Source organism: Hylobates moloch, unplaced genomic scaffold (assembly GCF_009828535.3).
Source record: "Hylobates moloch isolate HMO894 unplaced genomic scaffold, HMol_V3 SCAFFOLD_326, whole genome shotgun sequence".
Taxonomy (NCBI): domain Eukaryota; kingdom Metazoa; phylum Chordata; class Mammalia; order Primates; family Hylobatidae; genus Hylobates; species Hylobates moloch.
Window position 1 is genome coordinate 1773 of NW_026652601.1, and position 13607 is coordinate 15379.

The following is a 13607-nucleotide window of genomic DNA, read 5'->3' on the forward strand; positions in this document are numbered from 1 at the left end:
CCTGCAGAATGGGAGAAAATGTTTGCAATCTATCCATCTGACAAAGAGCTAATATCCAGAATCTACAAAGAACTCAAATTTATAAGAAAAAAACAAACTGCCTCATCAAAAAATGGGCAAAGGATATGAACAGACACTTCTCAAAAGAAGACATTTATGCAGCCAACAGACATATGAAAAAATGCTCATCATCACTGGTCATTAGAGAAATGCAAATCAAAACCACAATGAGATACCATCTCACACCAGTTATAATGGTGATCTTTAAAAAGTCAGGAAACAACAGATGCTGGAGAGGTTGTGGAAAAATAGGAACGCTTTTACACTGTTGAGAGTGTAAATTAGCTCAACCATTGTGGAAGACAGTGTAGAGATTCCTCAAGGATCTAGAACTAGAAATACCATTTGACCCAGCAATCCCATTACTGGGCATATACCCAAAGGATTATAAATCCTTCTATGATAAAGACACATGCACACGAATGTTTATTGCAGCACTATTCACAAAGCAAAGTCTTGGAACCAACCCAAATGTCCATCAATGATAGACTCGATTAAGAAAATGTGATGCATATACACCATGGAATACTATGCAGCTATAAAAAAGGATGAGTTCATGTCCTTTGAAGGGATGTGGATGAAGCTGGAAGCCATCATTCTCAGCAAACTATCACAAGATCAGGAAATGAAACACTGCATGTTCTCACTCATAAGTGGGAGTTGAACAATGAGAACACATGGACACAGAGCAGGGAACATCACACACCATGGCCTGTTGTGGGGTGGGGGGCTAGGGGAGGGATAACGTTAGGAGAAATACCTAATGTAAGTGACGGATTGATGGCTGCAGCAAACCACCATGGCACGTGTATACCTATGTAACAAAACTGCACATTCTGCACATGTAACCCAGAACTTAAAGTATAATAATAATTTAAAAATAAGGTTGATGACATCTAAGGTAAAATAGTGAACTTATAATTTTGCATAATGTTTTTTGTTCAGAAGCAGTTTTTAAAAATTATAATCAGTAATCAAATTAGGTGATTACTTTCTCCTGTTAAAATTATAGTCTGTTAATATTGACCATATTAAAAATTATTTTTTGTGTGTTTTACAGGAATTGCACTGCCTCCTAAAGGAAATATAGATATCTCATTGTTATTTATACCTCAAATTATGAAATTACACAAAACAATGGTTATTATTGAGATGATGAAAGCAAATGGAAAATATTGGCCTATTGACAATTTTGATGAGTTGGATACAGGATTTAAAAGGTAACATTTAAATAAAGACGTCGAAGGAAAATAATTTTATTTTGACAGCCACTGACATGCTAGGTTTCTTTTACATGTTATACATATATAAGGTCAAGCTCATGATTTTATATTCTCTGAACTGTTGAAATTCATATGTTCAGAGGAGGAAAATATATTTGTTATATGGATATATACAATGTATAGAAAATAATATATACATATATATATCTAATGGTTGATTTGAAGCTCAGAGTGATGAACAAGTTTAATCTTAAGTATCATTATCAGTGAATCAAATTCAGAGACATGCAAAGGGACTCCTTTCTGACATGGAAAATAGTGACGGCTAACAATAAATAATCAGTATACAGAGGACAACCTAAAACAGCTTGTCTGAGTGAAGTGAATTCATGATACTGGAATTCACACTGTGCCAGGTGCATATGACATCCATCATATGAAGCTGCCATGGCTAGAGGTATTCTGCCATTGCCAGAATGCAAGTTACTTGTATCTTTCTTGCTTAGCTGGAAGTTAAGCAAAATTCAATAATGGTGCAAAATCTAAATGTGTTCTCTGTTCTTATAGTTTAATTAAATGATAATGTGGAAATCTTAGTTAAAAATAAATTTTCTTTGTCCTACATGTGCATATTTCTTTCCTTCATTTTTTGCCAGTTTTTGCTGTGGGCCCATTACTATCCATTCTACCATCCATTTTCACCACTCTTACAGTCAAGTTTGGCTACATAAATTGTAAGTCTCAGTGAAAAATGAGAATGAGCAAACTTAATATTTTGCTCAAAAACTATTAAGAATTTCAAAACAGTTACAAGAATGCATTAAAGAAGCTTGAAGACCTTCTAAGGATGGGATCTTATTCTTTTGCATGAGCCCCATGCTCAACTTGTCTTGCCTGCAATGTCTTGTCTTTCATTTTAGTGAAAAAATTCCCAACTTCAAAAATGACCATACATTTTTTTAATTAATTAATTAATTTTTTGAGATGGAGTCGCACTCTGTTGCCCAGGGTGGAGTGCAGTGGCATGATCTTGAAGTTCGCCTCCCAGGTTCAAGCAATTCTCCTGCCTCAGCCTCCCAAGTAGCCAAGATTACAGGTGTGTGCCACCACACCCAGCTAATTTTTGTATTTTTAGTAGAGATGGGTTTTCACCATGTTTGCCAGGCTGGTCTTGAACTCCTGACCTCAAGTGATCCGCCTGCCTCAACCTTCCAAAGTGCTAGGATTACAGGCATGAGCCACCATACCTGGCCTATAAACATTTTCTAATATTGCTGTGCTCCTAATGGTGTATGATGCACCTAAAATATTTGGACAAATGCCCCCTTTCTTTTAAGTAGTATCTTCTGAAAGTAAATGCCTCACACAATTCTGAAGTACTGTACTTCATGGCAGTTTTTGTTCTGTGCTTTGCCCATCCGATATAGAATAGATCCCAAGAGGGCTGTAGTACCTTTCATTAAAGTAGGGAAAAAAGCTCTTCAATTTTAACTTATATTTCATGATGGTTTCATTACAGTTTGCTTTGTGATGATTTTCCAGGGTTTTTTTTGAAATGTTTATAAAATCAGTATTTGCAGAAAATGTTCTTTCTTTCAGCAGTTTCTCTCTACCAAAGTCTGAATTTACAAGCTTTACTAAAATACCATAAAGTTAATACATAATAAGCTTTTTGTTAATATGGAGTTTCTCCTTTTGTTCCCTCTTAATATTTTAATTTCTAATTAGTATTATGGGAATCGACAGCGAAGAAATCCAAGCAATACACTGGATATACCCTATTGTTGGACTCCCACAAGCACCACCTCCTAAATCTCCTCCAGGTAGGTATACATTAGAGTCAGAGAATACCAGAATTCTTAGAGACCTTAGATATTCTCTATTCCCATTTCTTTTTTGTTTGAAGTCCAGAGAAAGTAGGTAGTAATGTGAACAGTCCTACTGATGGGAATTCTACGACATAAACATGCTCTCCCAATGTGTCCAATGAGTTTCCCACAAAACCACACTATTTTTTGTTGCCTTCCTGTTGGTGAAATGCAGATATCAGCTAGAATTAAAATCAAATTAACTTCAGACTCCTTTATTCCACAGAGCTCTGCACTACATTTGTGAGATTCTCAGGTATACTTGCTCTCCGATCACTTTTAGTCATCCTATTTCGGCTTCTGTGTAACTCTCGATCTCATCTAAGAACTATGCTGTGGAGATGCGGATCCCTTCATTATTGTCTCGAGCATAAAACTTTATGGTGTTCTCCCAAACCAGTCAGAATGTAGTGAAGTTTTCAGAAAGGTTTACTTTGCCACGATAAACACAATATAAAATCTCTGCCCTTAAATGCCTTTCTTTTTCTCATTGACCTTTCTATTATTATTATTATTATTTTTTGCCTCGACATACCCTAGACTTCTCTAAAGTTTCTGTGTGTTCTCTTTCCTCAATACTCTTCTCACTTCTTTTACATTCCTTGGTTTTACCATTGCCTTCCCAGGATCAGCCTAAGAAACAAAACTTCTCTTATATAACCAGTGATATTTAGTATCCAGACCTCTTACCCGGCTCTAGATGGCATTCTGCATCACTAAGATGCACTGAATTGCTCTGCAAAGCAAAGGAATACTTATTTTGAATCTCCCCCTTTAGCAACACAGATGAGTTAAAATAAGTCTTGAAATTTTGCCTTTTCTTTCTCCCTCCGATACCAATCTTTGTAAATGGAAAAGAGTTAGACTTCCACTGATGTAATTATATCACCACACTTAGAAAGAAGAGACACTAGTAAGTTTTGCTTGTAAGTAAGTAAAGCATTTCCCCAGATACACTGGTTGTAAAGGAATATCAAGACTACAAGTTTCCTTATGTAGTTTAATTTGAACTGGAGTAAAAATCCACAAATATAGTAATACCTGTGACCACAAATGTCATTTATTTTACTTGAAGCATTTTTATTCTTGACTTTAAAAAATCAACACATAAATATTTTAAATATTCTAAATTATCTTCAGAATATTTCACAAACTTGTCATAAAATTTCTTTTATTTCCTTCCAGAAGATAGTTGATTGTATACTTCCGATAGAGCTGAACTGCTTAAAATTTATAATACACAGTCATCTGATCAAAGTGATATAATAAGCCCTAGACAGTACTCTGTTGGAATGCTAATAATACTGTTGCTCAAGTCTACTGCAGACAGATTCATTTTATCCAGATTAAAGTTTTAAAGCCAAATTTTTAGTCAAAAACCACGCTTATGAGAACACAAAAAGGTAGATTTCTTGCAAATTTTTCTTCAAAGACAGTTAAACATGGTCTAGAACATTTTTTTGAGTCATTTTTCTTGGTAATTACTTGATTTTTAAATTAAATGTGAGTTCTGTAAATAGCTTGTGTTAGATTAGCACAACCTATCATAACATTAGTGTTCTGAAGTAGAGTGTGTATTAGTTATTAAATCATTTTCTCCAAAATCTAAAATCTATGCTGGTGATTATTTTTATCTACACATGCCCTTGAAAGGCAAGTGGGTGTGATTTTATAAATACATATCATTTACTTTCTGTGTAGTCCATTTTCTGTTCTTAGTAACATCGGATATAACCTACTGCTTTCCCTGCTCACCTATATCATTAGCAAAGTTTATTAATTCTTTTCTTTTTTATGTATCTGTCACTGAAGTTATTCTCAAACCCAGGATACTTTTTTGTTCTTTAAGCCACATTTTCTCTTTGTGCATTCTTATCTACTACTGTCTATTGGGCCAGATAATTGGAAAAATGCTCTACTACCTGTCACACTGTAAAGACAATGAAATGAGAATTCATTGTGATTGAGTGGTCCATACATTGTCAGAGCACTAATTTCCTAAGGCCCTCTAGGACACAACCAGTGACATGATACTAATTGTAACTTTGATAACATTAATTTCTGATTTAATGCCTTGATACTGAAGATAGTTATAACCAGAAAAGCTTGTACAGTTTTTCCTAGCCATTTTAAACCTTTTAATTTATATATATCATTGTATTCTTATTGTACATTTCATATACTCATTCTAAAACCAGAATGTTCAATATAAATTTTTAAATTTTAGAATAAAATTTACATTTATTATAGTATTTTAAACTACAAATATATGTATTGTGAAAACACATACATATGAGGACATCATCTAATTTTGTAGTTTGTGTGAATATATTATTATTGATGCCACAGAATCATAGCATAATACATTTCACAAGCTTTTTTATATTATGATTCTCCTTTTTCCCCTATATTCAATGTGTATGTGACTTGATAGTAGTAGAGCATTTTATATGTTTGGGAGAAATAATATTCTTATTTATGTGGACTCCAGTACACATGATTATAGAGCTAATGTCAAAATAATACATTGATATTCCTTCTTCATATAATTGGTAGTTGTACATAAACAGACTATTTTGATTTCTCACAACATTGCTGACAAAGTTTTTCATCACTGGATATGATAAAATATTGGAATTTAATACATATGAAATATATTTATATATACATATTTAATTCTGTACATTAAATTAATATGTAATCACATTTAACTTGAATTTTAAATCATTACAATTTTACTTTTATGTGTTTAAAAGGTAACTTTTATAAACTTAAAAAAAAATTTTAAGTATTTTATTTAATTTGAATATGAATTTCATGGTACATGTAAAAACGTAATGAATCTAATAGGAAATGTTTTTAAAATATTGCAAAATAAGTGTTACAGAACTTATTTTTTAAAATTATTTGAAGGCATTTTCTATAGTATTGTTATAAAAGTAAAGTTTAGTATTATCACAACGAACATATATTTCAAAAGGGGAAAAATTCATGCATTTACAATTGCCCCTTGAGTTATGGATCTAACTACATCAGTTCCCGAATCAAATTTCTATATCCTAATTATAATGTTTTATAATCTAGTATATATCTTACAGATTTATTTTCCTGTGCTATTTTTACATAGTCTTTAATATTCATATTTTCTTTCCAAATGTTAACTGATGCAGATATTGCATGAATGTGTGTGTGTGTGTGTATGTGTGTATGTGGCCAGATAGAATGACAAGTCAAAGTATATCAAAGGAAGTTTTATTTTTATGCCATAGTTCACTTTCCTCTATCTCAAGAATGATCATATCACCTACAAGTCAAGTTAACTGGAAATATTTCTCTCCTGTAGTTGTCATACAATGTCAGTCCAGGAAGCGGGCAGAAGAGAAGGTGGAAATCATACTGAATGCTGGTTTTTTCGGGTATAGTCTTACTCCAGATCTGACAGAAGTTTTAGTGATTCCAAAAAGAAATTCACATAATTTTTGTGAGGATCCCAATGGTAAGAGAACTACGGTTATAGAAAAAATAAAATGAAAAAAAAAAACACTTAGTTTCCATGAATTGCAGGTTGCTGATTGTGCAGTTACATTAAGATCCATGTCCATTTACTTTTCATTTCACTACTTATTCACATAGTGCTTAAGGAGTGTTCAGTTGTTATGTGTGTTATTTTCACATAGCTCAAAAATAACAACAGTTACAGTTATCACTAGATTTATAAGATGTAGATTGTGATTCCATCAATAGTGAGAAGAAAAAAAACTGTAGTAACTATAATTTCCACTTCCCCTCAAGTTTGCTTTTTTCTTTTACTCTTTCTTTCTGATTTAAGGATTATGATAATGCCATAAAATGCAGCTTTAAATTTAGAAACAAAACCTTGAGTAAATTATTTTCTAATTTAAAGAAATAGAAAATGAACATAAATTAGATCTAATATCCAAATAAAGTTTGTATAATAATAAGAATGCTTCATGTATTTACTGTATATTCCAGATTTGTATATAAGAATTTACTATCTCGGGCCGGGTGCGGTGGCTCATGCCTATAATCCCAGCACTTTGGGAGGCTGAGGTGGGAGGATCATGAGGTCAGGAGTTTGAGACCAGCCTTACCAACATAGAGAAACCCCGTCTCTACTAATAATATAAAAAATTAGCCGGGTGTGGTGGCGGACGCCTGTAATCTCAGCTACTTGGAAGGCTGAGGCAGGAGAATCACTTGATCCTGGGAGGCGGAGGTTGCAGTGAGCCGAGATCGTGCCACTGCACTCCAGCCTGGGCTGCAGTGAGAGACTCTGTCTCAAAAAAAAAAAAAAAAAAAAAAAAGATTTACTATCTCAATTTAAAAAAATCAAAATAATTTAAAATAGGTTATCTAATTCTTCAAATATGTGGTGTTTTACTTGAGGTAAATATATGAAACTGAGTGATATAAGCAACAAGGGAAAGTAGAGAGTTCTGGACCCTCCAAACACCCACAAACACACCAATTCAGCAATAATTCCCTTCGTAAGACAACAGAAACTAATTGAAAGTTTCTTGCACTTCAGGAGGAACCAGACTTACCAAAGCCTTTAGGGAGATTTAGGACACCTTCTTGCCAAAGACCCTGTGCTTGGCAAAGGGTCTTCTCATGACACATTGGTCTTGGCAATGATTTCATGGATATAACACCAAAAGCACAGACAAAAATAAAATAAAATAAGTAGGACTACATTAAACTCAAAAGCTTCCTCACAACAAAGGAAACAATTAACAGGGTAAAAAGACAACATGTGGAATGGTAGAAAACATTTGCAACCCATATATCTGATAAGTGGTTAATCTTAAGGAGCTCCTACAACTCAATTAAAAAAAAAAAACTAATAATCTGATTTTTTAAATAAGCAAAATACTTGAATAGACATTTCTCTAGAAAAGACATATGAATGGTGAAAACTATATGAAAAAAAGTTCAATATCACTAATTAGAGAAATAAAAATCAAAACCACAATGAGATACCACCTCACACCTATCACCATGGCTAACGTCAAAAAAAAAAAAGTGTTGGTAAAGATGTGGAGAAATTTGAACCCTTGAACATTGTTGGCAGGAATGCAAAATGGTTCATCTGCTGTGGAAAACAGTCTAACAGTATGAAAGCTCCTCAAAAAATTAAAAAGACTATTATCATCTATTATCTAGCAATCCCTCTTCTGGGCATTTATTCAAAAAAATTGAAATCGGGAGTTCCAAGAGAAGTCTGTATTCCAATGTTCATTGTAACATTATTAACAATAGCCAAGATATAGAAACAACCTAAATTTATGTCCGCAGATGAATGGATAAAGAAAATGTAGCATATACTATCTTGAAATAATATTCAGCCTTAAAAAGGAGGAAATTCTATAATATGCAATATCATGGATGGACCTAAGTGAAATAAGCCAGTCACAGAAAGACAAAACTACATGATACCACTTAATATGATAAATTTGAAATAATCTCATAGAAGCAGAATAATATGGAATAATAGTTGCTAGGATCTGGAAGGGAGAAGAAATGGGGAGTTGAACATTGGGTATAAAGTTTCCATTGTACTAAATGCATAAGTTCTAGGGATCTGTTGTAAAACATAGTGCTTAGAGTTAACAATATTGTGTGGTGCACTTAAAATGCACTTAAAAAATATTAAGAGGGCAGAACTCATGTTACAGTAACTGTAAAGGAAGGTAAATAAATCCTTATACATATAAACCATTTTAACATGTCCTTGCTACTTTAAATTGCTTAACTTGTACTCTTGTCAGGTTGTAAACTAAAGAAATTGCAATTCTGATCATATACATTGATTATACTTATTACCTAAAAAATCCACTTAACTCCTAGATAATCAGGGTCTTGAAAGAAGCTACCAACATCATTTTGGGAACTTTGAAAGTCATATTAGGAGAGCAACCTCTCTCAAAATAACTCTTGAAAATATACCTTTTGATATGTCTCTTATTTTACTGCTTCCTTATTTTTCATGATGAAAAACACTATTTACTATTGAAAATAACTGTAGGGAAGGTTTGCAGTCTTATCTCCACCCGTCATTCTCTCTAAAACTGCTTTTGTTTTCTCTGCTCTCTGCTCAATACCACCAAACTCAACAAGCTCATTCATATTTTGGCTAACTTGTGAATCTTTTTTGTTCTCCTGATGTATGTCCTGCTATATAGAAGAATAGACCAGTCTCTTCTCAAATTTAACATATTTCTTTCTATATAGTGCCTAAATATTTAAAAAAAGGAATCGACCTCATTGTCTCCTTAAAGACATATGGCAATAACTTGGTTCCTTTCCCCTGCCCTTATTCCAAAGGTGTAGCCAACTCTCTACACAATCTGTAATTCTCTCTGCTTGACCCTCCTTTGACACCTTTTTCTTTATGAAAGGACAAATCTTACCAGAAAGTCTGAATACTACTTTAGTCTTTAGTGTATGCAAAAGCAGACTAGCTCCTTTCTCACTCCTGCGCAATTTAATTACAGTTTATTCAGCACATTAAGAATAGGAGTCATGTTGACCATGCAGTCTTGTACTTCCTGTTGTTTCCTAAGTCCCTTCTAGTGGAAATTAAAGCACTACACTGAGTGGCATGGACTCTGATAGGATTTTAAGAGTGATAATTAATCACATACTTGTCTTCTCTCATCTGAGTTTGAAACTAACTGAGAGGCAGATATAAAAATAAAGCAGATGGAAATCAAAGTGTTAGCTTTATTAATTATACAAATGAATTGGAAAATGACTTGGAACTATGGAGAAATTTGGGCTTTTTAATACCTTCCACCAAAATTGAGTGCATTCATGCCAAACTGGCCAGTTGTGAACTCCTTGCAGGAACAAACAACTTACACATGAGCGAGTAGAAGAAAGTGTGAATCCTGGAATCAAGACATTGGGGAAGAAAGAGAAGGGTATGCTCACCTGCTCGTGTTCCATTCCTTCACTCAAATTCACTGATCAGATATGTTGCTTTTCCACCCGTGGCAAGTCATCATGAAGGAGGCAGATTGAGGCTGAGATATTTTTCTCCTATACTTTTTCCCTTCTTGAGAGTGAATAGGCCTCTTTATGTAAACCTGATAAGTAGGAGATAAGAATTCCCAGCATTCCCTTCCCAGTATCTTCATCAAAGAATTTCTGAGTCACATAAAACTATTGAGCTTCATTAAATGAAAATACAAGGACCACTGTGCTCTCTTCATCCTTACTCATCACACATACCTTTAAGTAAACTGGGATTGATTGCTTTCATATCTTTATCATTCAGCAACAATCCAGCAAGCATCTTTTCTGCCAGATACTACATTCAGCTCCAGAGATGCCAAAATTAGCAAAACACATACTCTGTGGTCAAGGTTTTCAAAAATATTTATTCAACATGATAAATCTATGCACCTGTACTATTTAAATCAATTGGTATTGTCCTATTGAAATATTATTATTCTTGGATTTTTAGACTGTTTTGCAATGTCACTTCTATAAGATTACAAATTACTCTGTGGGCAAGATTTCTCCTATAAGTGTATTTCTTCTTCCTAAGTACCTCCTGGTCCATGCATTCTTTGTAACTCTCTGTGGATTAGTTCAGTGACTTTCTCAGGGCTTTCTGTCAGAAAGTAGCTTTAGTCATGCCCCTTAATTTTATTTCCCAATTGTTCTATAGCTCAAGACTGTTTTTCTTTAATTAATCTGTTGTCTTTTTTGTGTGTGATGTTCTGATTTATGTGACATATGTGTCTCATTTCATCCCAGGCCAGTCATCTTCCTGTGTCATATTTGCCTGTTTTTTGTAAACTCCCATGTCAGGTTTGGCCTGTAATCACAAACAGCTCCTGAGAAACCTGTCATTGTTCCTCCTGTGACCTCATATTGACCTCCTGTCCTTGATTCTTTGCTCTGTTTCTCTTCACTTTGTTTTTTCTGATCGACTTACTTCATTCGGCCTTCTGTCCTGCTTACTCTAATAAGATTACCTTGAAAAGACTGCCAACCTTATCCAGTATGTCTAATACAGCAGTCATATTTATGTTCCACATGTCATCAGCATTTACCAGTTGATCAAGTTGAAGTACTTTCTGCTCTTGGCTTTCATGACTAACCTTATTAATTTATTATCACACTAATTGCCCCTTCTTGATTTCCGTTGTTTTCTTTTCTGACCTAACTTTCTGAGTGCCCTAGGGCTCTGCTCTGAGAGCCACCACATTCCTATGCACAAATTAGGTCCTGCACCCTTCCAGACAATGATGCTAATGGTGCTTCTTCCGCCATTGTGCCATGTGACAAGCCTGCTATACTGAGTTGTAAAGTCTTAAGTCAGACTGCTTGGGTTCTTTTATTTAGTATTAATCTTGAATAGAGTCTGAAATTGGATGCTAATCACTAGTAGTCTAGTTGTCTCCTGTTATTCTTAGAAGTCCCACATCTTCACCACACCCTGCATTGTCTTCGCTCTTTTCTACTTTGCCTGCTTCATTGTTTGATAAACTCCTCTCACCCTCTCTGCTCTGCCCTCATAAGTTCTTTCTCAACTGGGCCCAGCTGGTTTTCACCGTGAACAATTCCTGCAGTCTGAGTAATTCCTGCAGGCTGCTTTGATGAGTAGAAGGAGTTTTCCCCCTCTCTATATCCAGCTAACCTTTACTCATCCTTCAGTTTGGTGTGTTGGTCTCTTCCTGTGGAATCCTTAGCGGTGATGTTCCCAGGACCTGTGCTCTCATGGGATCCTCTACTTCTCCATGGTAGTAGTTATCACAGTAGTAATTTAAAAACTAGTTGTGGCATTAGCAGGTATTGTCAGTTTCTTCCTCTTGATCATCAACTCCATGAGGACAAGAATTGGACGTCTCATGTCAATGAAAACCTTTAATTAATATTTGCTGAATGAATAAAGAAATGAAAATATAAATAATGATAAGAAAAACATTATGTTTTTAATGTATGTTTAGGTGTTGGCTGTGGAAACAAAATTATTTGCCCTTTATTCATGAATTTAGCCACAGCTATAAAGTTTCACCGAGGTAAAAATTTATAGGTCTTCATCAGCAGTTCATGAAAATATATACAGAAGGGGAGGCAACTGACAATAGAGGTGCTTCGAGAAGGCAAGCATGATTACTATTTTATATCATAATATAGAAAAGTCTACTTTCAGCTGATAAGAACTTCAATCACGTACAAAAATACTTTTACTCCCCCTAAACATACTTTATATTATGGATATTAAAAGCCATTTTTTATTGTATATTCATTAACTAATTTTTTGTGGCTATAGTTTTTCTAAATACTTTTCTTTTAACATTTCTACTAGGGTTAAAAGTTATTTGTGCACCACTATTACAGTATTACATTATTCTGCATTCGTATATGTATTTACTTTGCCAGTGAGATTTATGCTTTTATATATTTTTATGTTGCTTTTGAACACCCTTTCATTTCAGCTTGAAAAACTCCCTATTAGTACATTTTATAAGTCAGGTCTAGTAGTGACAAACTCCTTCAGCTTTTGCTCATCTGAGGGTTTTTATCTCTTCATTTTTATTTTTATTTTTTGAGACGGAGTCTCACTCTGTCACCCAGGCTGGAGTGCAATGGTGCAATCTCGGCTCACTGCAAACTCTGCCTCCCAGGTTCACGCCATTCTCCTGCCTCACCCTCCAGGGTAGCTGGGACTACAGGTGCCCACCACCACGCCCGGCTAATTTATTTTTTGTATTTTGAGTAGAGATGGAGTTTCACTGTGTTAGCCAGGATGGTCTCGATCTCCTGACCTTGTGATCCGCCCGCCTCAGCCTCCCAATATCTCTTTATTTTAAAGGACAGATTTGTCAAGTGTAGTGTTCTTGGTTGGCCTTTTGTTTTCTTTTAGCACTTGGAATGTGTCATCTCACTGTTTCCTGTCCTGCAATGTTCCTGTTGAGAAATCCACTGATAGTGTAATAATAGTTCCCTTGTATGTGATGGGTCAGTTTTCTCCAGCTGTTTTCAAAGTTCTATTTTTGTCTTCGACCATTTTTGACTGCTCCATAGACAGAGAAGGGACATCCCATAAGCAGAGTGGCCCAGAGTAGCCTGCCTTTGACTTTCAACAATTTAATTATAATGCATTTTGGTGTAGGCCTGGTGCCTGGGTCTGTAGGCAGATCTGGGGCCATGACTGGGGACACTTCTGGTGCCTGTGTCTACAAGGACAGGCCTGGAACCAGGGTCCATGAGGGCAGGCCTAGTGCAAGGATATATGACAGAGTTGGCTTCTCCCTTTACTATTCCCTTCCTCTGTTTAAGAACTCCTGGGCTAAGGGGATGTCTCATCACTCGGCTGAGAGGGTTGGATTCTGGATTAGCACAGCTGTACATCCAGTCAATTCATGATTCTCTGACCTCTCTTCCAAGTTCCATATGCAACAAACTTCTTGATTTGTGA

The 13607-nt window shown here is 35.0% G+C and overlaps 1 protein-coding gene across 1 annotated transcript; it reads left to right on the forward strand.

Annotated features, from left to right (window-relative positions):
• Nucleotides 1–1120: 1120 nt before the first annotated feature.
• LOC116464243 (cilia- and flagella-associated protein 47-like) lies at nt 1121–13555 on the forward strand (the record flags this gene model as incomplete). The annotated part of the gene is made up of 4 exons (XM_032147542.2): nt 1121–1280; nt 3012–3106; nt 6495–6647; nt 13302–13555. Coding segments are annotated over 4 exons (662 nt in total), but the record flags the coding sequence as incomplete, so codon positions are not given.
• Between the last annotated feature and the right edge of the window lie 52 nt (nt 13556–13607).